Genomic DNA, 24,722 nt, shown 5'->3' with positions numbered 1-24,722 from the left:
CAAATCCTGGCGCAGAAGCTTTGCCCATTCCGTTAAGGTCTGGGAAACCAAGGTTATGGCAAACACTGGCCTCAAAATTGAACCGGCTACGATAAAAAGGTATCGAACCAGAGACTCAGCTCTCTTGTCCACTGGGTCTATAAAGGACGGAGAGTCCTCCACCGGCAGTAGCGTGGCTTTATTTAACCTGGAAACCTGAGAATCCACCACTGGCGGAACTGTCAGTTTCTTTAAAAGGGAGTTTTCAAAAGGATACCTCCTAGTGAAACACTTGGGTATCCTCACCATGCGTTTTGGGGAACCCCACTAACAGAGCACTCAGGATGTGTAGACGCAGATCTAGTAGGGCAACGCCTGTCCATGGCGGCCAAATCAACGTCAGAATCTGAGGAGACAGAGGATGCAGGTGAAGGTGGGGGATGCTTTTTGCTAGGCCTATGTTAAAGGGCCATATCAACTTTTGACACCAGCGACTGCAGGGCCGCCGTCATGGCCGCCAGGGCAGATTGAGACCCAGAGGGTCCTGCAGCTTCTGAGAGTGGGTCAGGGGGTGACATGTGCTCCAGGGACTCCATGGTTAACCCGGGGACTGCCAGTAAAATCTGGGAAAAAAAAAAGGGCTGGAAAAAAATCCCCCCCATCGGTAGCACCACAGGTCCCAGCGCACCAAAAGCGCTGCTATAGCAGAAAGAGGGAGCTTGCACACCCACAGGAACTCACCACCACTGATTCAGGAGGAACCCAGAGCGCCAAGCTGCCTGCTGTGCGACGATCAGAGAGGAAGGGGAAACGCAGGCACTGCCACTAATGGTCCACCGCCGAATCACCGCTCTCCAGGCTACAAGAAAATGTCAGCTGCATTGATTGCAATAGGGAACTACCAAATCATGGCTGCCGAGCTACACACATGGCCGCCGAGATCAATAGCAGCTATCCACAGCTAGCGCGGAGCTGCGGTCGGGTTGCGCTCGCTGGCCGGACTGGGAAGATCATAAGGTTCTAGGATATCCAGTGCGTTGCCTAGTTCAGCAGTTTATTGTAGTTCTCACTAGAACAGACTTGCTTGCAGATCAGAAAATAAAATAATTCTGTTTAAAAAGGAAAAAAAAAAATGCCAGGACCAGAGATCCCAGCAAGGAACTAGGTCCTTCCTCCTGACTAGGCAGTCCTATAGCAGGAAGTGGGAGTATAGCCCTAGGACTGCCCTAGGGGCGTAGTAGATTTTTTTCCACCTAATGTCTTACTCTTTTGGAGCTGTGTCCGTCAATGACCGAAAGAGAAATATGCACTGTTACTGTACTAATGACACTGGCAGGGAAGGGGTTAACACCAGGGACGATCAAAGGGTTAAGTGTGTCCTTAGCGGGTACGTGCTGTTTAGGGGATGGACCGGCTAGAAGATGAACATAGGGATCTGTGTTCCTGAAAAGCAGAAACACAGGATCCCAGTGTGCATCGGTGACATAACCGCGGTCTGCCTGATTTACATAGGCAGACTGCCGTTCTGTCTCTATGGGGAGTGATCGCGTCCGCTGGACCCGCTGTTTGGCTCCCCCTCTGGCCAATCAGCGCATTCATGTACAATTATGTCTGCCCACATAATAGAGCCAACCTGCCGCAGTAAAAGTGCGCCGGCTGGTTGGCAAGTGGTTAAAGAATGTCTCTTCATAACCCTCCTTAAAGAGGAATCTCCTTTTCTATGTTTTTTGTCTGACACTTCTCCTTTCAGTATCTCTCCATTCCTGTAGGATTAAATCCTTTAGGGACTGATAGAGGGGAAACACCATAGATTGGGTCTTGCTCTGCCCCCTGTACACCTTGTCCTGTGCCAAGGTCTATTTGGGAGCCTCTGGAATCTCCTTAGTGGCATATATTGCCTGCAGGAGCCCTTCCAGATCCTCTGGGACAAAAAAAGGTCTACTGAGCAGGTCTGCATCCACTTCCCCATCTGAGCTGTGGCCTAACCTGGCTTTCTATTTCTCCCTTCTTCCTCTTCCACCTGAGCTAGAGGTAGTGGTTGTGAGGGGGGGGGGGTGGAGAACACTGGGCTCTCCTCCAGAGAAACTTTTTTGGGAGAATGGGCCTTCTCTAGGGGCAAGCTCCTTTGTGCCAGGGTGTTTGGTTAACTGAAAGATTTAACTGTTGCCAGCATTTCCGTCTGCATTGATCAAAAAATGTCTTCATCAAGGCTGAAGCTTCTTTCCCCGCTAGTTTATTAATGCGCTTTATAGAAGAAGTTTTGAATGTGACCTTGGAAGCTTATCCCCCCCGCTTATCAGGGGGGCCCCCTAGGCTCCACTGGGGGACTCTAAGGAAAAGAGGTAGAGCATACCTGTGACCCTTTTTTCCCTGTAACTGTGGGCTTACATTGAAGGGGGTGGGTAAGGTAAGTAGAGGGAACCCAACCAGTTCAGGAGACCCTTCTGGTAATCTTTACCTCTCACCTCACTCCCCCCCCCCCCCCAAGGGGGGTTACTCACCGGACCCAGACTTCCCTGCAGTTGCCATCCCTTTCTCCTGTTTCATGAGGTGGTTGGCTCAGGCCTGGGCTGCTGGTACAGCACACCGACTGCTTCCTGCCACCTTGCTCCTCTCCTCCCCACACTGCGCTCCCAGCATTTTCAGCAGAACTTCAAGGTTGCGCTGCCCCTCCAAAATCACTTCCTGTGATGCAGCCACAACCTCTACTGTGCTCAAATCGAGGCTTGGAGTGCAAGCCCTTCCTCTTCAGCATGAGATGGCTTCTCCAGGAAGGGGAGGAGTACCAAGAGAGCAGCTGAAGGCGGTGTCTTGCACTACAGTGGGGGTATCACACACCCTGCGGTCAGAGCACTGGTGCAGCCTTAAGGTGACATGTGAAAGGACAAGCCTGCAGGTTAGTTCAGCCCTCCCCAGCTTCCCCAAACCTGCCTCAACAGGTAACCATCAGACCCTCCCCAGACATCTGGTCACAAACAAACGTTTTGCCAAAGGGAGAAACATAATCAATACTGAGGGGAAGGGTGGGAACTTCTAACCAGCTGTGAAGTGACTGTTTTCTTGTAGGGAGGAGCCCTACATCTCTCAGGTGTGCTGTCCTGGAAGGTGATAGGAGAAAACGGAAAATTGTTATCAAATACCGTAATTTTCCTTTCCTGATGGACTCCATGGCAGCTTACGTGTGGGTTAGTCCCACCTCCTCCTACCTCATAGGACCCTACTCCCATACATTTTTACTCCGTGCCAGAGGCCGTATTCCATAAATAGCCTACTCCAGCAGATGGGAGGGGACTCCAGCTGCCATGGAGTCCATCAGGAAAGGAAAATTACGGTAAGTATTTGATAACAATTTTCTGTTTTCCTGACAGACTCCATGGCAGCTTACGTGTGGGAAATAACTAGCCAAACACACAAGGGTGGAAAACTGCTGGCCAAAAGAAATTTAATTTGCACCATCAACAGACAGTACTTGCAAACCAAAGTTAACAGAAGACAATGAAGCTGGCTCAATACAATAATGAGTCATGAAAGTGTTAATGGAAGACCATGATGCTGTCTTGCATATTACTTCAGGGGCCACATGACAAGAAGCCGCCCAGGACGTGGATACCCCTCTTGTCGAATGCGCGGTCACCGCTTCTGGAGGAACCAAGCCCTTAGCTTTATATGCCCATTGGATGGTCTGAACAATCCATGCCGCTATGGATCTTGAAGAGGCCCACAAGCCCTTGTTCTTCCCGTGGAGGAGAACAAATAGATAATCTGAACGCCTGAAGGAAGCTGTTGCATCCAGGTACAGTCTCAGAATTGCACCCACATCTAATGGATGTGTATCTAGATCATCTGACGATTTGAATGTTGGAAGGACAATCTCCTGGTTCTCGTGGAAAACAGAGACCGCCTTGGGGTGTGATCCCAACATGGGGATAAGAACCACACGATCTGGCAAGAAGGTCAGGAATGGTTCTTTGCAACCCAGAGAACTAATCTCGGAGACTCTTTTAGCCGAGGTGATGGCTACCAAGAAGGCCGATATCAGAGACAGATCTTTAATGGAGAGTTGCTCCGTGTGACTTCTTCTGACGTCAGAAAGGAAGTTCAAGACAAGTGGAAGATCCCATTTAGGGAACCTTGGCTTCCTCTTTGGCCTGAGTCTGGAAGCTCCCCAAAAGAATTGACGAACAAGGGGATGAGACGCCCAAGAAGTTCCTGTGAAGGCCGAAATAGCAGAAACTTGCACGCGTAGTGAGCTAACGGATAATGGTAGGTCCAGTCCCGACTGCATGAAACCAAGAATATGCTGGATATTCAGGTCATTGCATGACCCCCCTTTCTTGGTAACAAAATCCATGAACTTGGACCAGATCCTTCTGTAGACCTTGTTAGTGCCCGCTCTTTTGGCACAAGAGAGTAGAAATTGCCCCACTTGGGCAACCTAACGCCTCCAGCCTTTCCCTCTCAAAAACCATGCCTTCAGGTGCAGATGAGCCGGGCATGGGTGTAGAGTTGCTCCCTGGGACAGAAGGTCCAGCCTTATGGGTAGAGGAACTGGATCCCGAAAACTGAGTGTAACGCTCCTGCGTTTTTATAGTAAGCTGGATTTGCAGCTGCAGAATCTCCACTCAGTAGTCATGTAGAGATGTGTTGAATTACCAGATCCAACTCTCCAGACTCATCACTGTGGACACGCCTGCTTCAGCATACAGATATACACACACTCAATAAGATGTTCCTGAAGTGATAGGATGTATATGACAGTATAGAGGTGATGTGCTGAAGGGACAGGTGTGAGCAGTGATAGCTATGATAAGCACTTGATAGTAATGTTCAGGAGAGTAGTAGACGGTAATAGGTAGGATGCAGATAGGTTAGTAATCATGTATGGTAATAGGTGGTAAGGACAGCAGATGATATACAGGAGAGACTAACCCAGTGCAAGGATAGATGGTAGTAGACTCAAGAGCTAGCAATCTATGTAACAGTGCAGATGATAGAATTAATAAAACATAGATAGTAACAGTCCTTAATGTGCAGAAGTAGATAGTGTAAGTTAGTTATGGAGGAATCCCCTGTGGGGTACTTATCACTAGTAAGGTTAGTAAGTAGAGGGGTCCGGTAGTGAGGGAGTGATCCGGTAGCGAGATACGGGATCGGTATCGAGGTTCCGGTCTGTTCCAGGTAAAGAGAATAGCTGAAGGCTCCGGCAGCATAAGACAAGGCTTGTAAGCATGCGGTTTGAACGAACAACCTGAGAGAGAAAGCCGGCGATTGAAATAGCCGCTCAGAGCGGCGCTCAGTGATGATGTCATACGGCTTAAAGGTATATGCGTTCCACCTAACTAAAAAGGTGGGACGCAATATGAAAAGGAAAATGGGCAATAAGGGTACCAAAGGTACCAGAATCTTACAGTACCCCCCCCCCCTTAAGGCCGGCTCCGGAAAGGCCTATAGCACTGGTTTCTCCGGGTATTTAGAGTGAAACCTTCGTATAAGCCTAGGTGCGTGAACATCAGAAGTATCCAACCAGGTGTCGTCTTGGGGTCCATAGTTCTTCCATCTTATGAGATATTGGAGTTTTCCTCTGTGGATGCGAGAATCCAAAATCTCCCTAATCTCAAATTCTTCTCCGCCTTCAACTTGTATTGGAGGTGGAGGCAAGATGGTAGGCCTTATTCCTTGGTTAGGAACATGTGGTTTCAGTAGCGACACATGAAAGATGGGATGTATTCTGAGATCTGCCGGTAAAGTGAGTTGTACTGCAGCTTTTCCAATGAGTTTCTTAATTGGGAAGGTTCCCAAAAATAAAGGTCCAAGCTTTTTGTTAGGGATGTTTAACCTTAAATTTTTCGTCGATAGCCAAACGAGGTCCCCAATAGCATATTGAGGAGAAGGTCTTCTACGAAGGTCGTAGTACCTTTTTTGTTGACTGTGAGCGTGTGAGATGGTGGTATTAAGTAAACCCAGAGAGTCTTTTATTTGGGTAAGATAATCCGAGGCTACTAGGTTACTTGATGATAGGATGCCTGGTGGAAGAAGTGTGGGATGAAACCCATAGTTTAAGTAGAACGGACTTTGCTTAGTAGTACTGTGAGTTGCGTTGTTATAAGCAAATTCCGCCAGAGGGAGGAGGTCCACCCAATCATCCTGTAGGTATGAAGTGTAGCAACGTAGATATTGTTCAATGCACTGGTTGACTCTTTCAGTCTGTCCGTTGGTCTGAGGGTGGTAAGGAGAAGTGAGCTTTCGCTCAATCCGTAGTATGTGACATAAAGCTTGCCAAAACTTGGAGATGAACTGTGAACCACGGTCGGATAAAAGAGTCTTTGGAATTCCATGTAACTTGAACACATGTTTCATTAGTAATTCCGCTGTTTGCTTAGATGAAGGTAGTCTGCGAATAGAAATGAAATGTGCCATCTTTGTCAGATGGTCCACTGACACTAGAATGGTATTAAATCCTTTGGAAGGTGGTAGTTCTACTATAAAGTCTAAGGACACAACTTCCCATGGAACCTGGGGTATTGGTAGACTGCAGAGTAGTCCAGATGGTTTTGTAGTGTCAATTTTGGACCTTGCACAGATGTCACATGAAGAAACATATTTTTGTACAGACGACTTCATATCAGGCCACCAAAACTGCCTGGTAAGCAAATTAAGGGTCTTAGTCATACCCATATGTCCTGCCATAGGCACATCATGTGACAATTCCAAGATCTTGGTGCGCATAGTAGGGGGTATGTAGAGTTTGTCGTTGTAGTAGAGGAAGCCTTCTGCATCAGTAGTTAGTTGTGGTGGAGGTGAATCCAATCCTATACTGTGCAAAATCTCTTCCTTCAGGGAACGAACAACACCAATAATACGTTCATAGGGTATTATAGGAATAGAAGGAACTTCAGCGCAGTTATCTTCGGTTAATCGTGATAGCGCATCCGCTTTTTTGTTTTTGTCTGCAGGTGTGTAGGTCACAAGGAAGTTAAATCTTAGGAAGAATAATGACCATCGTACCTGCCAGTGGGAAAGAGTTTTGTTAGTCTGAAGGTATTGAAGATTTTTATGATCTGTATATATGAGTATTGGTAATCGGGTACCTTCAAGTAAATGTCGCCAATTCTCTAGTGCCAGTTTTATGGCAAGCAACTCTTTTTCACCCACTGGGTAATTCACCTCTGGGCTGCTTAGTGATTTAGAGAAAAAAGCAACTGGGTGGAGTGGTGAAGTATTTGTTGGTCGTTGGGAGAGAACTGCTCCTACTGCCATGTTTGACGCATCTACCTCCAGAATATATTGGAGGGATGGGTCTGGATGGCGTAGTATGGGAGCAGAAGTAAAGCTTGATTTTAACAAGCGGAAAGCTCCATTTGCTTCTTCTGACCATTTGAATGGTTTCTTTATACTTGTAAGTTGTGTGAGAGGTCTCACAATAGCAGAGAAGTTATTGATGAACTTCCTATAGAAGTTTGAAAATCAGAGGAATCGCTGTAATGCCTTACGAGTTGTTGGTATAGGCCAATCCAGAATACACGATATCTTGCTCATATCCATCTTGATTCCGGTTTTAGATATGATGTATCCTAGGAATAGTATTTCTTCTTTATGAAATAGGCATTTTTTTAATTTCACGTATAGGTTGTGTGCGAGTAATCTGGATAACACAAGTCTTACATGTTTTATATGTTCAGACAAAGATCGAGAATAGATAAGTATATCGTCCAGATATACCACAACACAGACATCAAGTAAATCTCTGAAGATGTAATTTATGAACCTTTGAAAAGCTGCGGGAGCATTACACAACCCGAAAGGCATCACAAGATATTCGAATAATCTGTATCTGGTTCTGAATGCTGTCTTCCACTCATCTCCGTCACGGATTCGGATTAGGTTGTATGCCCCTTTTAGGTCCAATTTAGAAAAGTAAGTAGCCCCACGCACTTGTTCAATGAGTTCAGGAATGAGCGGTAAAGGATAACGATCCTTTATCGTAATGGTATTTAGTTGCCTATAGTCAATAATAGGCCTAAGACTTGAATCCTTATTGCAGACAAAGAAAAGTCCTGCAGCTGTGGAAGAAGTAGAGGGTCTGATGAACCCTTTCGCCAAATTCTCATCCAAGTATTCCTTGAGATGAGAAAGTTCATCCTGTGATAGAGGATAAACATGGCCGAAAGGCAATTTGCTATTAGGGAGTAGATCGATAGAACAATCATAGTCCCTATGGGGAGGCAATACTTGAGCATTTTTCTCAAGGAAGACTTCGGACAGATCCTGATAGCATAGTGGTGTAATCTCATCTGACACCACAGACAGGATCTTTCCATAAGATGGGAGGATACACGTGATCTCGCAATAGTGAGAAGGGAAGGTTAGAGTCCGTGTTTTCCAATCTATGGTTGGTTGATGTATGTGTAACCAGGGAAGTCCCAAAATAATGGGAAAATGTGGTGAAGGTAGTACATCAAAAGTGGTGGTCTCCATATGAGACTCGTTAGCAGTGACAAGGAGTGCTTGTGTCTGATTGGTGATTGGACCAGAAGATAACGGAATACTGTTAATGAAACTAACAGAGACAGGTTTAGGTTTTGAAATAATAGGTATTTTATTTAAAGTAACAAAACGTGTATCGATATAGTTCCCACAAGATCCTGTGTCGATCATAGCCTTGGTGGTGATCCTAGTCTGGTCCCACTGCAATGTCAAATGAACAAAGAGGTAGGGATTAGAAAAGGAAGTGGTTAATCCCCCTAGTAAGACATGTGAACACTCACCCTCTTTTTTGCGGACAAGGGGACAGACGCTTATCAAATGATCCGGGGATGCGCAGTACATGCAGAGATTTCTGGATCTTCTCCTAGCTCGTTCAGTGGTCGATAAAGGTGGGCGTATGGTTCCTACCTCCATAGGAGTAGGGTCAACGGCCGAAATCCGAGAAGGACTGGACAATGGCATTCCCATTTTCTCAGCCTTTCTTTCTCGCAGTCGCCTGTCGATGTTGATACTAAGTTGTATTAAGGCATCTAAAGTGCCAGGTAAATCCGGTCGGGCGAGCTCGTCTTTAACGGCTTCTGACAACCCGAGCCTGAACTGAGTTCGCAGAGATGTATCATTCCACCCTGAATCAAGGGTCCATCTTTTGAACTCTGCTACAAAGTCTTCAACAGGTCTCCTTTCTTGTTTTAAAGCCCTCAATTGGATATCAGCAGTACTCTGCCTATTGGGGTTTTCATATAAGCTAGCGAGTTCCGCTAGAAATAAGGTATAGGAGTTGAGAAGAGGATCATCTTTCTCAAAGAGAGAGTCTGCCCAGGCCCGTGGATCACCCGTTAAATATGAGATAGTGGTACAGACTTTAATTTGATCAGTAGGGTAAGTACGAGGTTTTAGCAAAAAAAGCATTTGACATGCGTTTTTGAATTCACTAATTTTTTTCCGATCACCTGTAAACACTAGAGGAGGGTTTATTTTAGGTTCAGGGGGCTGAGCAGCAGTAAGCTGTGAAAGACGGGTTATCTGCTGTCTCAGAGTCTGATTTTCATCTTTTACTTCAGTAAGAGCAAGTATTAATGTATTTACTTTTTGTGTTAATTGTATCACTTGAGTGGGTAATTCTGCTGAATCCATTTTTTGGGTTCGTTCAATCTGTAACGCTCCTGCGTTTTTATAGTAAGCTGGATTTGCAGCTGCAGAATCTCCACTCAGTAGTCATGTAGAGATGTGTTGAATTACCAGATCCAACTCTCCAGACTCATCACTGTGGACACGCCTGCTTCAGCATACAGATATACACACACTCAATAAGATGTTCCTGGAGTGATAGGATGTATATGACAGTATAGAGGTGATGTGCTGAAGGGACAGGTGTGAGCAGTGATAGCTATGATAAGCACTTGATAGTAATGTTCAGGAGAGTAGTAGACGGTAATAGGTAGGATGCAGATAGGTTAGTAATCATGTATGGTAATAGGTGGTAAGGACAGCAGATGATATACAGGAGAGACTAACCCAGTGCAAGGATAGATGGTAGTAGACTCAAGAGCTAGCAATCTATGTAACAGTGCAGATGATAGAATTAGTAATGCATAGATAGTAACAGTCCTTAATGTGCAGAAGTAGATAGTGTAAGTTAGTTATGGAGGAATCCCCTGTGGGGTACTTATCACTAGTAAGGTTAGTAAGTAGAGGGGTCCGGTAGTGAGGGAGTGATCCGGGAGCGAGATACGGGATCGGTATCGAGGTTCCGGTCTGTTCCAGGTAAAGAGAATAGCTGGAGGCTCCGGCAGCATAAGACAAGGCTTGTAAGCATGCGGTTTGAACGAACAACCTGAGAGAGAAAGCCGGCGATTGAAATAGCCGCTCAGAGCGGCGCTCAGTGATGATGTCATACGGCTTAAAGGTATATGCGTTCCACCTAACTAAAAAGGTGGGACGCAATATGAAAAGGAAAATGGGCAATAAGGGTACCAAAGGTACCAGAATCTTACACTGAGGAGCATCAGCAGTGGAAACCATGGCCTGTTCGGCCAGTATGGGGCTATTGTTAGCACTTCCACATCTTCCATCCTGAGTCTCGCCAGGAACCAGAGAATGACAGGAACTGGGGGAAAAGGCATATGCCCTGTGGAATCTCCAATGGTCTGTCAGAGCATCCGTCCCAAAGGCTTGGGGACAACGGAACCTCATATAATACTTCGGAAGCTTGTGATTGAATGGAGATGCAATAAGATCCACTTCCGGGTGAAAATCCAGAGAAGTGAGCCACTGGAAGACATCGTTCTGAAGGCTCCATTCGTTGTTGTCCAAGCGGACTCTTGAGAGGAAGTCCGCTTGAACATTCTGTACCCCCAGAAGAAACACTGCAGTGAGGTTGACCAGGTGTTTCTGGGCCCAAAAGAAGATTGGATCTACCTCCTTCAACAGGGAGCGACTGCAAGTGCCTCCTTCTTGCTTCACATAGGAGACCGCGGTCGTATTGTCCATCCTCAGGATAACAGAAGTCCCTTCTATTAGGTGACGGAATGCTTTCAGAGCGCAGAACGCGGCTCGCAATTCTAGAGTATTTGACACTACCCTGTGAGCTTGGAAATCCCAGCTGCCCTGGGCTATCTCCGTCTGACAGAGGGCACCCCATCCGGTGTTGCTGGCATCCATGGTAACTGTGATCCAAGAGATGGGCATAATGGAATGGCAATTGAGATTTTTGCTCTGCAGCCACCATGGAAGGCTCTCCCGCATTGATGTTGTCATGCGAATGAGGTGATTTTGATCTCCTGGACGCCACTGATGGAGAAACCCCACTTGGAAAGGCCGCATTTTCCACTGTGCCCACTTCACCATTGGAGTCGTGGCTACCATGGTCCCAACCACTCTTAGACACTGAGATGCTCGAAGGTGAGAGGCCGTCTTAGCTAGGCGTACCCTGTCCCTGACTACCGGGATCTTCTCGAGGGGCAAAGAAATTGTGCCTCAACTTGTGTCGAACTGTGCCCCCAGAAATATTAACGACTGGGTAGGCTCCAGGTGGCTCTTCTCCATGTTCAGTAACCAGCCGAACTCGCGAAGAGTGGCTATTACCTGAGACCTGTGTACCAGAAGTTGTTCTCGGTCTTGTGACAGCAGGAGCAGGTCATCCAGATAATGGTGTAGACGGACGCCTTTGGTCCTGATCAAAGCCACCACTGCTAGTAAGATCTTTGAGAATACCCGCGGCGATAAGCCCAAAACGGGAGACAGACAAACTAGATGATTCTGATCTACTGCGAATCGTAGGAATTTCTGGTAATCTGCTGCCACTGGCACATGGAAATAGGCATCCTTGAGGTCGATTAACACAAGCCAGTCTGCCGGTTGTATTGCTTGACGGATGGCGAATAGCGTCTCCATCTTGAATTTCTCCTTCTTGATAAAAGAGTTCAGGTGCGTGAGGTCTATGACCAGTCTCCAAGCACCGCTCTTTTTCTGAACCAAAAAGAGAGGGGAATATAGACCCTGGAACTTCTCGTTGGTTGGAACTGGAACCACTGCGCCTTGAGACACCAACAGATCTACGTAAGACAGAAGGCCTTGTCTTTTCTCTTCCGACTGTGGCAATAAGGTTGGAATGAACCTCAGTCTGGGCGGACTGCAGAATTTCCAGGAATGGCCTGTTGATACTGTCGTGACGACCCAAAAGTCGTTTATCGAGGCTGCCCAGACATGTTGGAAGCGTAGTAGCCAAGCCCCAACTTGCTCCGCCTGGGCAGGCACAACGTCAAAAAGACTTTGTGGCCTCCTGACCACCAGAAGACCCTCCTCTGGGTGCTTTCTGTCCTGAAGGCTGCGGTCTTCTCCAGTTCTTTCGGAATTGACGGCCAGGCTTATATAGGCGAGCATCCCTTGCTCGATCAGCCCCTTGCCTGGGCTGAGACCTCCTCTGGTCCAGCAAGCGCCTATCATGGGGAAGGAACCCCAACTTACCACCTGTGGCACGGGAAAGGGCCCTTTCTAACTTGTTGCCGAATAGGGAGGACCCCTCAAATGGAATTCGGCACCAGGCCTGTTTTGATGCAGGATCGGCCAACCAAGGACCAAAGAGCCCGTTTTGCAGTGACTGATGAAAGCATTACCCGCGCCGCAAGGCAGACCATGTCTAGGGAGGCCTCCCCAAAAAAAAGCCGCCGCCAGTCTCAGCTCATGTACTGGCAAATTTCTTGCGACTTCTTCCAACACGCTTCTGAGCGTTGTGTCCACACTGTCTGTACACACCTCCATTGCTTTAGACAGGGCTGTGAGAGCCAATACTGGCTTGCATGCCATTCCTGCTAAAACATACTGTAGATGTGCTTGAGGTCTGAATCAATGCGTCTCTCAAGGCCATCCTTAAAGGTGACTGTGTCTTCAAGCGGAAGGGTGACATGACACACCAGACGCATCAGTGCTGCATCCACCAGAGGTGCAGATTCCAGGTGTTTAACCTCTTTCGTTTTAAACAGGTAAATTTTATTCACTTTGGAGAGTAGAGTTTTTTTTTCTCTCTGTGCAGCCCCATTCGTCTGTAATGATTTCGCCGACCTCCCCTAACAGGGGAAAGAAAGGGCATTCCTTCTTGAGGTGCTTAAAATACCTCTTCTGTTTAGAGGGTGACTCTACCGACTCATCCTACTTTAGGGCTTCCTTCACAGCTTTGACCAAGGAGGGAACCATGTCAAAACCTGCACCAGGATCGTCTGCTTCAAGCTCACCCTCAGAGTAGTCAGATGAGGAGTGACTGTGCTGGGAAGGCCCAGGGATATGAATATTTTCACCAGCCGGAGTACTCGCCATCCTGGGGGAGGAAGTTCCAGCACGAGCAGGATCCAAGGTTTTTAAGGACTCCTTACCTACTCGCCTGACCAGCGACTCCATCTGCTGGTTGCTGTCTTCTCTTTCATTTGCAGCATGTACAAAACAGGGCTCACAGAGCAACTTTCCGTCAGGCACCTGTGCCCCACATCCCCAGCAGGATCTTTTGTCAGAGTGGTGGTGTCCTGAAGTGGCTCCAGACTCTTCACCATGTCGCCTAGAGGACGACCGATGGCACCTGGAACTTAATGAATGCCACGTTTGCAACCTGGGAGGATCTTGATCTTCACGGGCTGAGTGACATCTTTCAGACCTAGAAGGGCTTTAGGAAAGAAAATAAAGACTCACAGAACAGCAGAAAAACCCCCAAACATTACAGGGAGAGGAATAAAACCAATCTTACCTGTAATGTAAGGGCTGGCCACCAGGGGGCGGTGAGACATCCATATCACTTTAGGAACACTGCAAGAGAACATGAATGAGTGACATGCAAATCAGGCAGGAAGCCTACTCAGCATAATCACAGCCATCTCTCACCTTTAAAAGATTCCTGCAGAGCACGGGGAAACCGCTGGAAACACTGCTGAACAAACCCACAAACAGCTGAAACTGACAGCTATTTAAATTTGCTGCTGGAATGATGTCACCGCCCCCCTCCCCTCACCTGTGTGAACCAAGCCTCGATACAGATCGAGCCTGGAAGGCACCAGGAAGCAGTGGAGTGGAGGGGAAGGACATGGAATGGAACGCCGTGCATCCCACAGTCAAACTAGACCCCAGGGAGAGATAAGTAACAAACAACAGGAGAATAAACACAAACTGCTGCCATAGAATGTAAAGCAGGGTACATCACCACTTCCACGACCAGACCTTGGACCATACGGACACCGCGGCTATACACATGATGGGGCGTATTAATAATGGGCCTCCCGCTAATAGCTGGGATGATTGGCCAAATGTTGCTTTGCCTGCCATTGGCCAGGTTTGTAAGCATTTCGGACAACTGACTCCACGCCTGTGTCCTACCCTGCTAATAGCTAGGCGTGCTGGACATGAAGGGGAAACCACCAGATGCGACGTGCAGACCGCCAGGCCTGAATCGGGAATCTTCATGAGGTAAGATTTGACCATAATCCTTTCAGGAGGAGGACAAAAAAGGAACACGGCCTCTGGCACGGAGTAAAAATTAATGGGAGTAGGGTCCTAGGAGGTAGGAGGAGGCGGGACTAACCCACACGTAAGCTGCCATGGAGTCTGTCAGGAAATAGGATTTTAGTGCTTCTGGCAAAACTAAAAACATGAAAACAAAAATAGGGGAAAGAAACCAGTTAGGTACTGTTAACACGTTATTAATGGAACACAATCAAAACTGTGCTTAGCTTTAATTTGAAATACAGAATTGCACAGTAATCTTACTGTGTGGATAAAATGTTGGAATCTTTACATGTGACCGAGCTGGCTGCTTTCTGAATTACAAATAAAATCCTAAACTGAACTAGGACCTGCACTCAAAACTTCACAACAGGTTGAAGCAGTAAAAAAAAAAGTGAAAAAGTGCGCAATGATTTCCCTAACCGCATGAGCCTTTTGAATCCAGGTGTACAACTTATACGCAACAAGTGCATGTCCCTTTGAATAAATCAGATTTTATTCCCCGATTTAAAAAAAAAAAACAAAAAAACTGATTTTTGTAAAATCTTACCGTAAAATCCTTTTCTCTTAGCTCATTGACAGACGTAGTCCTCGGTGATTCAACACCCTCGGGTTATGCTGCCCTCCACAAGAGTAGGACTAGACAGGAAAGAAAATACTCTGGCCACACCCTAGGGGCAGTCCCCAAGGGTATATCCTCTCTCTCTCTGCTACAGCAAATCAGTTATGTCACAAAGCAGTGTTTAGAGAATTTAACCCAACCCAACTCAAAAACAGAGGGGCGGGTACTACGTCTGTCAATGAGCTAAGAGAAAAGGATTTTACGGTAAGATTTTACAAAAATCCGTTTTTCTCTGTCGCTCATTGACAGACGTAGTCCTCGGTGATTCAACACCCTCGGGACGTCCCAAAGCAGTACCACAAATGAGGGGTGGGAAAATGGAAATCAAATCCAATCTAGAAGGCCCAACCGGTGCCAACTAGAAGTTTACAATGCTCATCCTCAGTGATGAGACTCAACAGAAATTTTTCAACAGAAAAAAACCCTCGAGGTAGACCACCGGTCTCCTCAAATTGCGGCCTGCAAAACCTTGCGGCCAAATGAGGCATCCGCCGATGCCATCACATCAATCTTGTAAAATTTTGTAAAGGTATGTACCGACGACCAGGTGGCCGCCTTACATACCTGGACCACTGACGCCTGATGGCGGAAGGCCCAGGAAGTACTGAGCGCTCGAGTGGAGTGCGCCCTAACAGGGAACGGAGGATTCCGACCCTTAATAGAATAAGCCTGTACCACCGTCTGTCTGATCCATTTGGAGATAGTCGCGGCAGATGCAGGCAACCCCTTTCTGGGGCCATCCGGGATCACAAAAAGTGAATCCGTCTTACGGAACGATTCCGTCGCTTTCAGGTATACCCTGATTGCCCGAACCACATCCAAGGAATGCAACGCATGTTCCCGATGATGATTGGGCTGAGGACACAAGGAAGGTAGCACAATATCTTCATTCAGATGAAAATCTGAAACCACCTTTGGAAGAAAGGATGGCTTAGGATGAAGCACTACCTTATCCCTATGAATCACTAAGTATGGGGACTGGCATGATAATGCAGCCAGTTCTGACACCCTGCGTGCAGACGTGATAGCCACCAAGAAGGCTACCTTCTGGGATAAAGTAAGCAAGGGAATCTCCCTGATGTTTTCAAAGGGAAGTTTCTGTAGAACCGACAAAACCAAATTAAGATCCCAGGGCGGTAAGGGCGCGCGGACTGGTGGAGCCAGGTGCCGCACCCCCTGGATGAAATCCCGCACCAAGGACTTAGTAGCTAAAGGCTTCTGAAAGAAGATTGCTAATGCTGAAACTTGACCCTTGATGGTGCTCAAGGCTAGTTTCTGCTCAACCCCTTTTTGCAGAAAGGCCAATATTCGGGTCACCGAATAGGTACGTGGAGGAATCCCTAAAGATGCGCACCACGCGATATAAGTCTTCCATGTGTGATAATAGACCTTGCTGGAAGTCGCTTTCCTTGCTTTAATAAGGGTAGGAATAACTGAAGCTGACAACCCTCTGTCCTTCAGTACCTGGGTCTTAATGGCCAGGCCATTAAAACCAGCGACTGTAAAGCACGATGGAAGATTGGTCCTTGAGACCGCAGACACTCCCTGAGACGAAGTTCCCAAGGAACGTCCGCGACTCGCATGTCCAAGTCGGGTAGATCGGCTTGACGAGGCCAGCCTAGAATTTCTAGGACCACTGGCGCTGACTGGATCTGAACCAGGCGGCCCTAGAGCTATCTGGCCCCGACCATCCGACAAAGTCTGATCGTTCTCCGTTCCCACACATTTATCAGACACCTGATTCCTATCAGGAACGGTGATATCTCCTGGTTGAATCTCAGGGACCGAAGTCACCCGGCTAGAGGCTTCTTGGTCTGTCTGTTCAACCGGATCTGATTCTTGTGGGGAACTGAGACTAATCTTTGGAAAAGGTAAAGAAAAAGATCTGTTCAGGGAACGGTAACTACCGCTCCCTGTAGTACTTAAATGTTGGAAGGGAAGAATCGCACCGGTAGCAGTGGTCGATGCTCGATCTAATGCCCTGAATACCGGTGAAAACGTCCCCCCACCCTCAAGCCGGGTGGGGGCGCACCTTCAGGCTGTGTAATCCTTTGCTTCAGGTTTGGCTGAGTCGGTCTTTTGTTTGTCCGACCAGCCCTTCTTGAACCCTCCTGGAGGAGCCTTGCCCTTCCCGCTTGCAGCAGTCGGGCGCACAAACCCTTTATGGGCGGTAAAGAAAGGTCCCCGCTTGTTACAAGGTCCTTTAGCTTTAGCAGCCTGTGGCAAGAAAGTGCTCTTGCCCCCAGTGGCATCCTTAATGATCTCATCTAGGGTGGCCCCAAATAGGCGATTCCCCTGAAAGGGGAGATTCGTCAAGGTCTTTTTGGAACCTAGGTCTGCTGACCAGCATTTTAACCACAGCACACGTCTGAGGATTACCGCTGACATAGATGCATGCCCTAATAGGGGGGTGGCATCCAAGGCTGCGTCACAGACGAACTGTAGTCCTTGTATGATCTGTTCCATCAATTCAGATGTTCCCTGGGGGATATCTTTCCCCTTCAGGTCCTGGCGCACCAATCTCGCCCATTCCGTTAGTGTCTGGGAAACTAGACCAATGACAATTACTGGTCTAAAAGCTGACCCTATCAGGGAAAAGATAGTGCGGGACTCCGCTTCTACCTTCCGATCCACCGGGTCCTTAAAGGACCAAGTGTCCTCCACTGGAATAACCGTGGCTTTATTCAGTCTGGAAATAGGTGGATCCACCACTGGTGGTACCGTCCATTTCTTAATGAGGGATTCCTCAAACGGATAGCGTCTAGCAATACGCTTGGAAATAGTAAAGGTACGTTTAGAATGCTCCCATTCTTCTTTAATTTTATTACCAAAACACTTGGGTACAGGAAAAACCTTCAACCTTTTGGTGGGTTTGTTAGTACCAAAGGGAATCTCTGTTTCAGTTGCCTCTGCCGGTAAAACCTCAAGTCTTAAGGTTTCCCGAACCGCCACAACTAGTGCATCCAATGCTTCTTCCCGAATTATGGCAGAAGCATGAACGTCCTCCTCACTGTCTGAAGGAACATTACCTGAGACAACAGCCCTTGCAGAGGGACCTGCAGCTGCAATGACCATCTCAGAATCTGAGTCTGAAGTGTCAGATGATATAGGGGTAGGCGGGGGTCGCTTTCTTGACTCCCGTTCCTGACAGGCCGTCTCCACCCGAGCCACCAAAGACTCCAAAACTGCTGTAAATGCATCTATACTCTGTGCACCGGCGGGTCCCGCAGCCCCCTCGAGGGAAACAGGTGGGGTTACCTGTGTGGCAGGGTCCATGATAATTCCAGTTACTACCCGGAAAACAATCAATCCAAAAAAAAAATAAACTTTTTTTTTTTTTTTCAGACCCCCAGCGCCACAAAGCCCCTCAATGTTACCTGCTTAGGGACCCCTATCGAGCGAGAGAGAGATAGACCCCCTAGGCTCACCACTTGATGCTCAGAGTTTACTGCAACTTGTCTCAGCACTGTCTAGAACAGACAGGAAGTCTCTTGGCTGGCTGCCCGGGAAGAAAGGAGGCGGCTCCGCCCCTCTGTACGCCTTCCGGCGCCTCCCCTAGCTCCACGAGGTGTTTGAGTCACCTCAAACATGGCCGCCCCCATGCTGGAGACACGAGGCTACGCCAAAATGGCGGCCTCGTGCGATCTACCAAACAATGGCGGCGGCCTTTTACAGGATAGCGGCGTGACTGCAGAGTATCTCGGCATCAATAAACCTCTCTCTACATGGTGATCCGCGTGGCCGTCGGGAGGCATGCTTTTGCTGGAGGAATGACCTGGAAAGCAGTATACATGTCTGTGGCTTCTGACAGGTAGGATACCATATCTATCACAGTAAGATTCTAGTACTGCCACTGATTACAATCATTTAAACATACTTGCAATTAGATTGTCAGCTCCCAAACCAAGCCTCCTGGCTTTTTGTACACAAAAATCACACTCAAATAGGAGAATCTGTGCCATGTTATAGGATAGAGGGGAACCCATCCTTACCATACAGAGAGGGGCCCGCGTTCACCACAAGACCCGTCAGGGGAAAGGGGGGGAACATACTACTCACCATACCGGAACCAGGCGGGCGCCAACTCCTGACAGTACCCCTCTCCACCGGGGTGGGAGGGCTGTCGACCAATACGGACGCCGTGACTCATGGTCTTTGGCGTTTCAGCGAGACGTTTAACTCGCAGGGTCAGTCCCCGTCCAGTGGAACTATGTCGCGGCCGACCCAGCGTGGAGCTTTGGATGCATGCGCTCGTAGGCTGAACTGGGGTGACCACTGGATCTCAACATCCAGCCCGTCGCCCAGTTCAGCTTTCTTGCTTGAAGATCTCACAGGAACACTGGAGAAAAAAGCTGTCTAAAAAAAAAAAATCTTTCTAAGAAAAAAAATCCTGCCAGGACCGAAGATCCCAGCAAGGTATCTAGGTCCTTACTCCTGACTAGACAGAAAAAAACTGATTTGCTGTAGCAGAGAGAGAGAGGATATACCCTCGGGGACTGCCCCTAGGGTGTAGCCAGAGTATTTTCTTTCCCGTCTAGTCCCACTCCTGTGGAGGGCAGCATAACCCGAGGGTGTTGAATCACAGAGGACTACGTCTGTCAATGAGCGACAGAGAAATAATAATTAGGGTAATAAAACATTGTCCTGATTTCAGATTACCTTTGTGAACCCAGCAAAAGCATACCTTGTAACTTACAGAATTGTTGCATATAACCTTTTCCTGTTCTCAACAGAAATTGAAATAAGCAGCTCCCTGGTGCAGAGACTTTCCAGGCTGTTGGGAAATCTGTGCACCAAAGAGCTCCTCTCATATTAGACCTCATTAACCTCTACAAAATCCCAAAAAAAAAAAAAAAAAATTGTGTGATCCTCACAGAAGTGGCCATGCTAGCATGAGATTATGATCATGCAAAAATCACCAATAAAGGGAACCTGTCTGGTTTAAAATATTGCAGCTACTAGTGTTGACCCGTTATAAAAGGTTAATGCTCCAGGAAGTTGATCTTTCCATCTTATTTAGTGATTTATGTGCATATTAAGAAGATACAACTAATTACCAGTCAGCGACTTACCAGATAGTGAGGAAAGGATAAAGCTGGGAGTCCCAAAACATACACCATCATAAACAGGTCAGTGTTGCAGCTCCTATATTTCATTCATGATGTACTTTTTAAAAAAGGACCTCCAAAACAATGTAAACAAAAACTGCAACTTAGGCCAGCCATAGACGAATCTCGGTTCGGCAGGGACTGGCCAAGATTATAATGTACCCATCAGGGATTGCCTGATGGAGCACGCATGCTCCAAATGCACACACCGCCCAGCTCCACCTGCCATCTGGATGTGACGTCGGCCAGCTTCTCTAGAGTGTACCCGTGTCCCAGGAAGCGTTGGGAACCACCCGTGCAACCGTGACAAGAGGCATTCCACATCATACCGCAGTCCATCCTCCCCCAGCGCAGATTAACACTTTATATATCCAGATACATGCGCTGACATCTTATCCTGTGAGTTTTATTTATCTGTTTGGAATGAACATACCCTATTGCTGCACTTACATGGTGCTGCTCTACCCTTTCTGCAGTCTGTTCTAGCTCTATCCTGAGCCTGCAACCGTCCAAAGCCAGGAGCTTACCCCAGAGACTCAGTTTTACCATTGCATTTTTATATCGATTGCTCAAGCCCTCTGCATTCAGCTAATAGTGTGCCAATGATTGATTTTTTTTTTTTTTTTTTTTGTAGTCTTGTTCGAAAAATAATCCAGTAACAGCATCATACATTTCAGTTTCCAATCGATTTCTTACAGAATTGTGGAAGCATCACAATAGATGCCAGTGTACAAAAAGCCATAGGCTGGCTTCACGCACTACATGGCACTCTTGGGTCATCTACAATGGTATACAGCACGCAAATACAGAAAAAAAAAAAAAAAATCCTTTTCTGTACATTCAAAATGAATGGGCTGCCTTAACACAACACATAGCAGGGGACATGGAAAGAGTCCTTTAGTCTGATTGCTTTATGAAACAATTCAGAGGAGACCAGTAAATCGGGTCTCTGGATGTCTAAAGCCTTACATTTTAGGTCAGCTATATTGCTAGTGCCCATTAAAAAATTGACAAAATCTGAAATACAGGCTCAAGCCTGATAAACAATCACTTAGTGCAGTTCCATCTGAGGAGTAGAAATCAACCTAGTTATATTATGTGTAAAAAAACATCCCATAATTACAACTTAGTGTAAACCAACACAAAAGGTCTAACTAAAAAGTAAACTAGGAAAATATTTCACATATTTATTATTAGAAGACCAACCCATTAAAACAGAGCTCATCTAAGAATTTATTTTTTTCCCCTTATAAAAATCAAATTTATATAGTAGGAGTAATCCGAATCACAGGGTTTCTTTTTTATAAGCATCCTCTTGTGCTAGAGAGTTCTAAATCTTTAATTACTTAAATGAGCCCGGCATGCAGTGGCCATCGTTGATGTAGGCATCTGCAGCCCCACTCCTATTTCCAGGATTCAGTGCAGCAGGCACCACCCAATCTCGCACCTGTACAGTAATGGCATAGCGCACGTTAACTATTTCCAGCCCGCGCTATAGCCGAAGCACGGCTACAGCGCAGGCTCTAATTTCCAGGAGGCCGTCTTTATACAGCCTCCCAGTGACAGGCTCCCCTCGAGCGCGCATCGGGGAAAATCTGTGTCGGCCGTGTCCCTTGGACACAGCCAATCACAGATCGTGGTAAATGGCCAGTCACAGCGGCCCTTTACCACGTGATCGGCCCATGCAATGAGAGATAATCTCATATGTAAACATATGAGATCATCTCTCATCGCCAGCTCTCCTTCCTCACACAGAGACTGCGTGTGAGGAAGGAGCAGGGCCGATCAGCCGTTGGGGGACACAGAGGAATGTAATCAGGGCACTGATCACCAGTGCCCTGATTACAATAGAGGTAAATAAAATACAATAAGTGCCCATAGACTGCCAGTCAGTGCCTGCTCATCTAGGCACTGATGAGCACGACTGGCAGCACTATGGGTACTGAGTGTGGGCACTGATGGTGCTGCCCGTCAATGTCCATCAGTGCCGCCTCAGTGCCACCTCTCAGTGCGACATATTAGTGCCACCTCATCAGTAAAGGAGAAAAAAAAAATTTATTTTCAAAATTTACTCGCAGAAAATAGGAAAAAAAAATTTCTTCAAAATTTTGTCTTTTTTTTTGTAAGAAAAAAAAAACACGAGAGGAATACCACCAAAAGAAAGCTCTATTTGTGTGAAAAAAATGATAAAAATTTCATTTGGGTACAGTGTAGCATGACCGCGCAATTGTCATTCAAAGCGTGAGAGCACTGAAAGCTGAAAATTGGCCTGGGCAGGAAGGGGGGTGAAAGTGCCCGGTAGGCAAGTGGTTAATGATAGGTTGCCATAGTAATGGTGGCATCGGCAGAAATTCCCACCCTGTTGTGTCAACCTGTCAAACGTTCAGCTAGTAAGCTTCCCAAAGACTCCTGAAATAAATGATGCAGATATCCCAAGATTCCCTGGGAATCGCCTAATGACAACATCATCACCTAGCCAGGGCCAGAAGGGCTGCCTACATACATTCAAATAAATAAAAAAAAAAGCTTTCATTTCAGACTGTACTGCAGGTGGGCATTGCAATCATAGGAACATGTCAAAATGGGTGAACTCTGCTTTAAGATACTTTTTTCTTTTAATATTGACACATAAATGTAAAATCACAAATATGTGCAAACATCCTTTAAGAGATGTGAACAAACAAGCTAAGACACAAATACTGCATAGATAAAATCAGAAACACAGCCAGGTAATGAAGAATCTCCATTCACAATATCATGGACTGAAAGCAGCAAAAAACGAGACACTTGGAAGTATCATCAATTGAAAATAAACTAAGTTAATTTACATATTTAAAAATAAAAAACCTTTATACATAGTGCAATACAAGTTTTGTAACCAAAAGAAGAAGACAGTTTTTTTTTGCCCCCACACTTTTCTTATTTACAAGATATAGTTCCATCTGGTGGAGATCCACAATAGTCCAATTTGCTCAAGCAAATGTCAAATGTGCAAAGACAGCAAAAACTGCAGCTGTGATCACAGTCAGGGCTGGGTAAGTTTTCAGGAAGCTCCAGGCGGTTAGTCATTTGGATTGGTCTCTGGAAAAATAAGTCAATATGTGCTGGATTTTCAGGAGACGATCCTGTAGTGAGCTCATGGACAGAACTGAGAGCTGATATCGGGGATCCACAGGCAATACAGCTAGAAGCCACCAACACCAGGCTGGTCCATTTGGAGCTACCTGAAAATGTAACATAGAAAAAGAACTTCATTACAAGCTTTCATTGTAACAAATTACAAGCTTTCATTGTAATAAAAACCTTTATTGGTATTGTATAATAGTATTTGTAGCATAATTTAAATCCTAACTCTGGGCACAGAAGCCTATTAAAACATTCTCAATTCAATAATAAAAATTGGAAGAAAAAAAAAAAAAAAAAAGTGTGCACCATTTTAAATGCCTTTGCCAACCTAGACATTATCTTATTAGTGGTAACAACACTGTGCTGTTCTAAGAGAGCAGAGTCCTGGAAGCAGCCTCTGCCCACTACAGGCTGCCTGCAGAAACTACAAGAGGGGCTGATAAAAGCAGTTACCCTGCAAAGAGGGAGAGCAGCAGTAACAGATCTTCATTGGGATTTTGCACAGGGGCAGCGGTTCACACTGGATTACTGCACATGTCTGTATACATATGCCTCTTTTATTTAGACATGCGCTTATCCCAGAATTCAGCTTTAATGGCTGGTAAATATTTTTCCCCAAATTTTGCTATATTCTGTATTTCCACCACAAACTTTGCAGTTTGAACATCACATGACCAATACAGATGGGTACAGTGGAGAGATCATATTTTTGTAAATGTACACAACTTGCATCCTTGGGTACGCTTTCTGTCCCTGAGTGCCACTCCGCAGCATGCATACTGGAGTCAATCTACAGCACAGAAATGGACAGTTATTTTCTGGAAACCAGTTGAATGGTTCTGTTCTTGGACCTCTCCTATTCTCAATCTACACCGCCTACCTGGGTCAGCTGATAGCCTCCCATGGCTTTCAATATCACTTCTATGCTGATGACACCCAAATCTCACTTTCTTTCTACCCCTCAACTCACAACAATCTCATCACGCATCACTAATTTACTGACATATCTGTCTGGATATCCCATCACTTCCTCAAACTAACGAAAACAGAGCCGATAATATTTCTTTCCCCACGAGCCTCTTCCCCTGACTGCTCTGTCAAGAGCAATGACACAACCATCAACCCATTTCCACATGCCAGAGGGTGCTAGGTGTTATCCTGGACTCTTCGGCTCCACATCCAATTACTGTCCAAAGCTTACCGCCTCAACATCTCCAAAATATGCCCCCCCTTCCTAAGCAATGACACCACAAAGCTCCTAGTCCACTCCCCCCTCAATGGCTTACTTTTAAATAGACTTTTTATGAGGAGGCAAGTAAAACCTTGGGACAGAGGGGTGGCTGTGGATGTAGTATACTTGGATTTTGCAAAAGGGTTTGAGACAGGTCCCCACACACGGGTAAAATCCAAGGTAAAGTCTA

At 46.5% G+C, this 24,722-nt stretch overlaps 1 protein-coding gene across 2 annotated transcripts in view; it reads right to left on the bottom strand.

Moving 5' to 3' along the window:
* Positions 1 to 23,083: 23,083 nt before the first annotated feature.
* The window catches only part of LONRF1 (LON peptidase N-terminal domain and ring finger 1), a gene marked incomplete at its 5' end in the record, with an annotated part of 29,082 nt that continues 27,443 nt past the window's right edge, over positions 23,084 to 24,722 (bottom strand). For both annotated transcript variants that reach the window (XM_082264956.1, XM_082264957.1), the window contains one exon: positions 23,084 to 23,399. In XM_082264956.1, coding sequence (XP_082121082.1) covers positions 23,241 to 23,399 — 159 coding nt within the window. In that variant the 3' untranslated portion in view covers positions 23,084 to 23,240. The remainder of the gene's footprint in view (positions 23,400 to 24,722) is intronic.

This window comes from Pelophylax lessonae (assembly GCF_965119305.1).
Source record: "Pelophylax lessonae genome assembly, chromosome: 1".
Classification (NCBI taxonomy): domain Eukaryota; kingdom Metazoa; phylum Chordata; class Amphibia; order Anura; family Ranidae; genus Pelophylax; species Pelophylax lessonae.
Note: the sequence above shows the minus strand (reverse complement) of the source record. Positions and strands in the feature narration are given on the sequence as shown.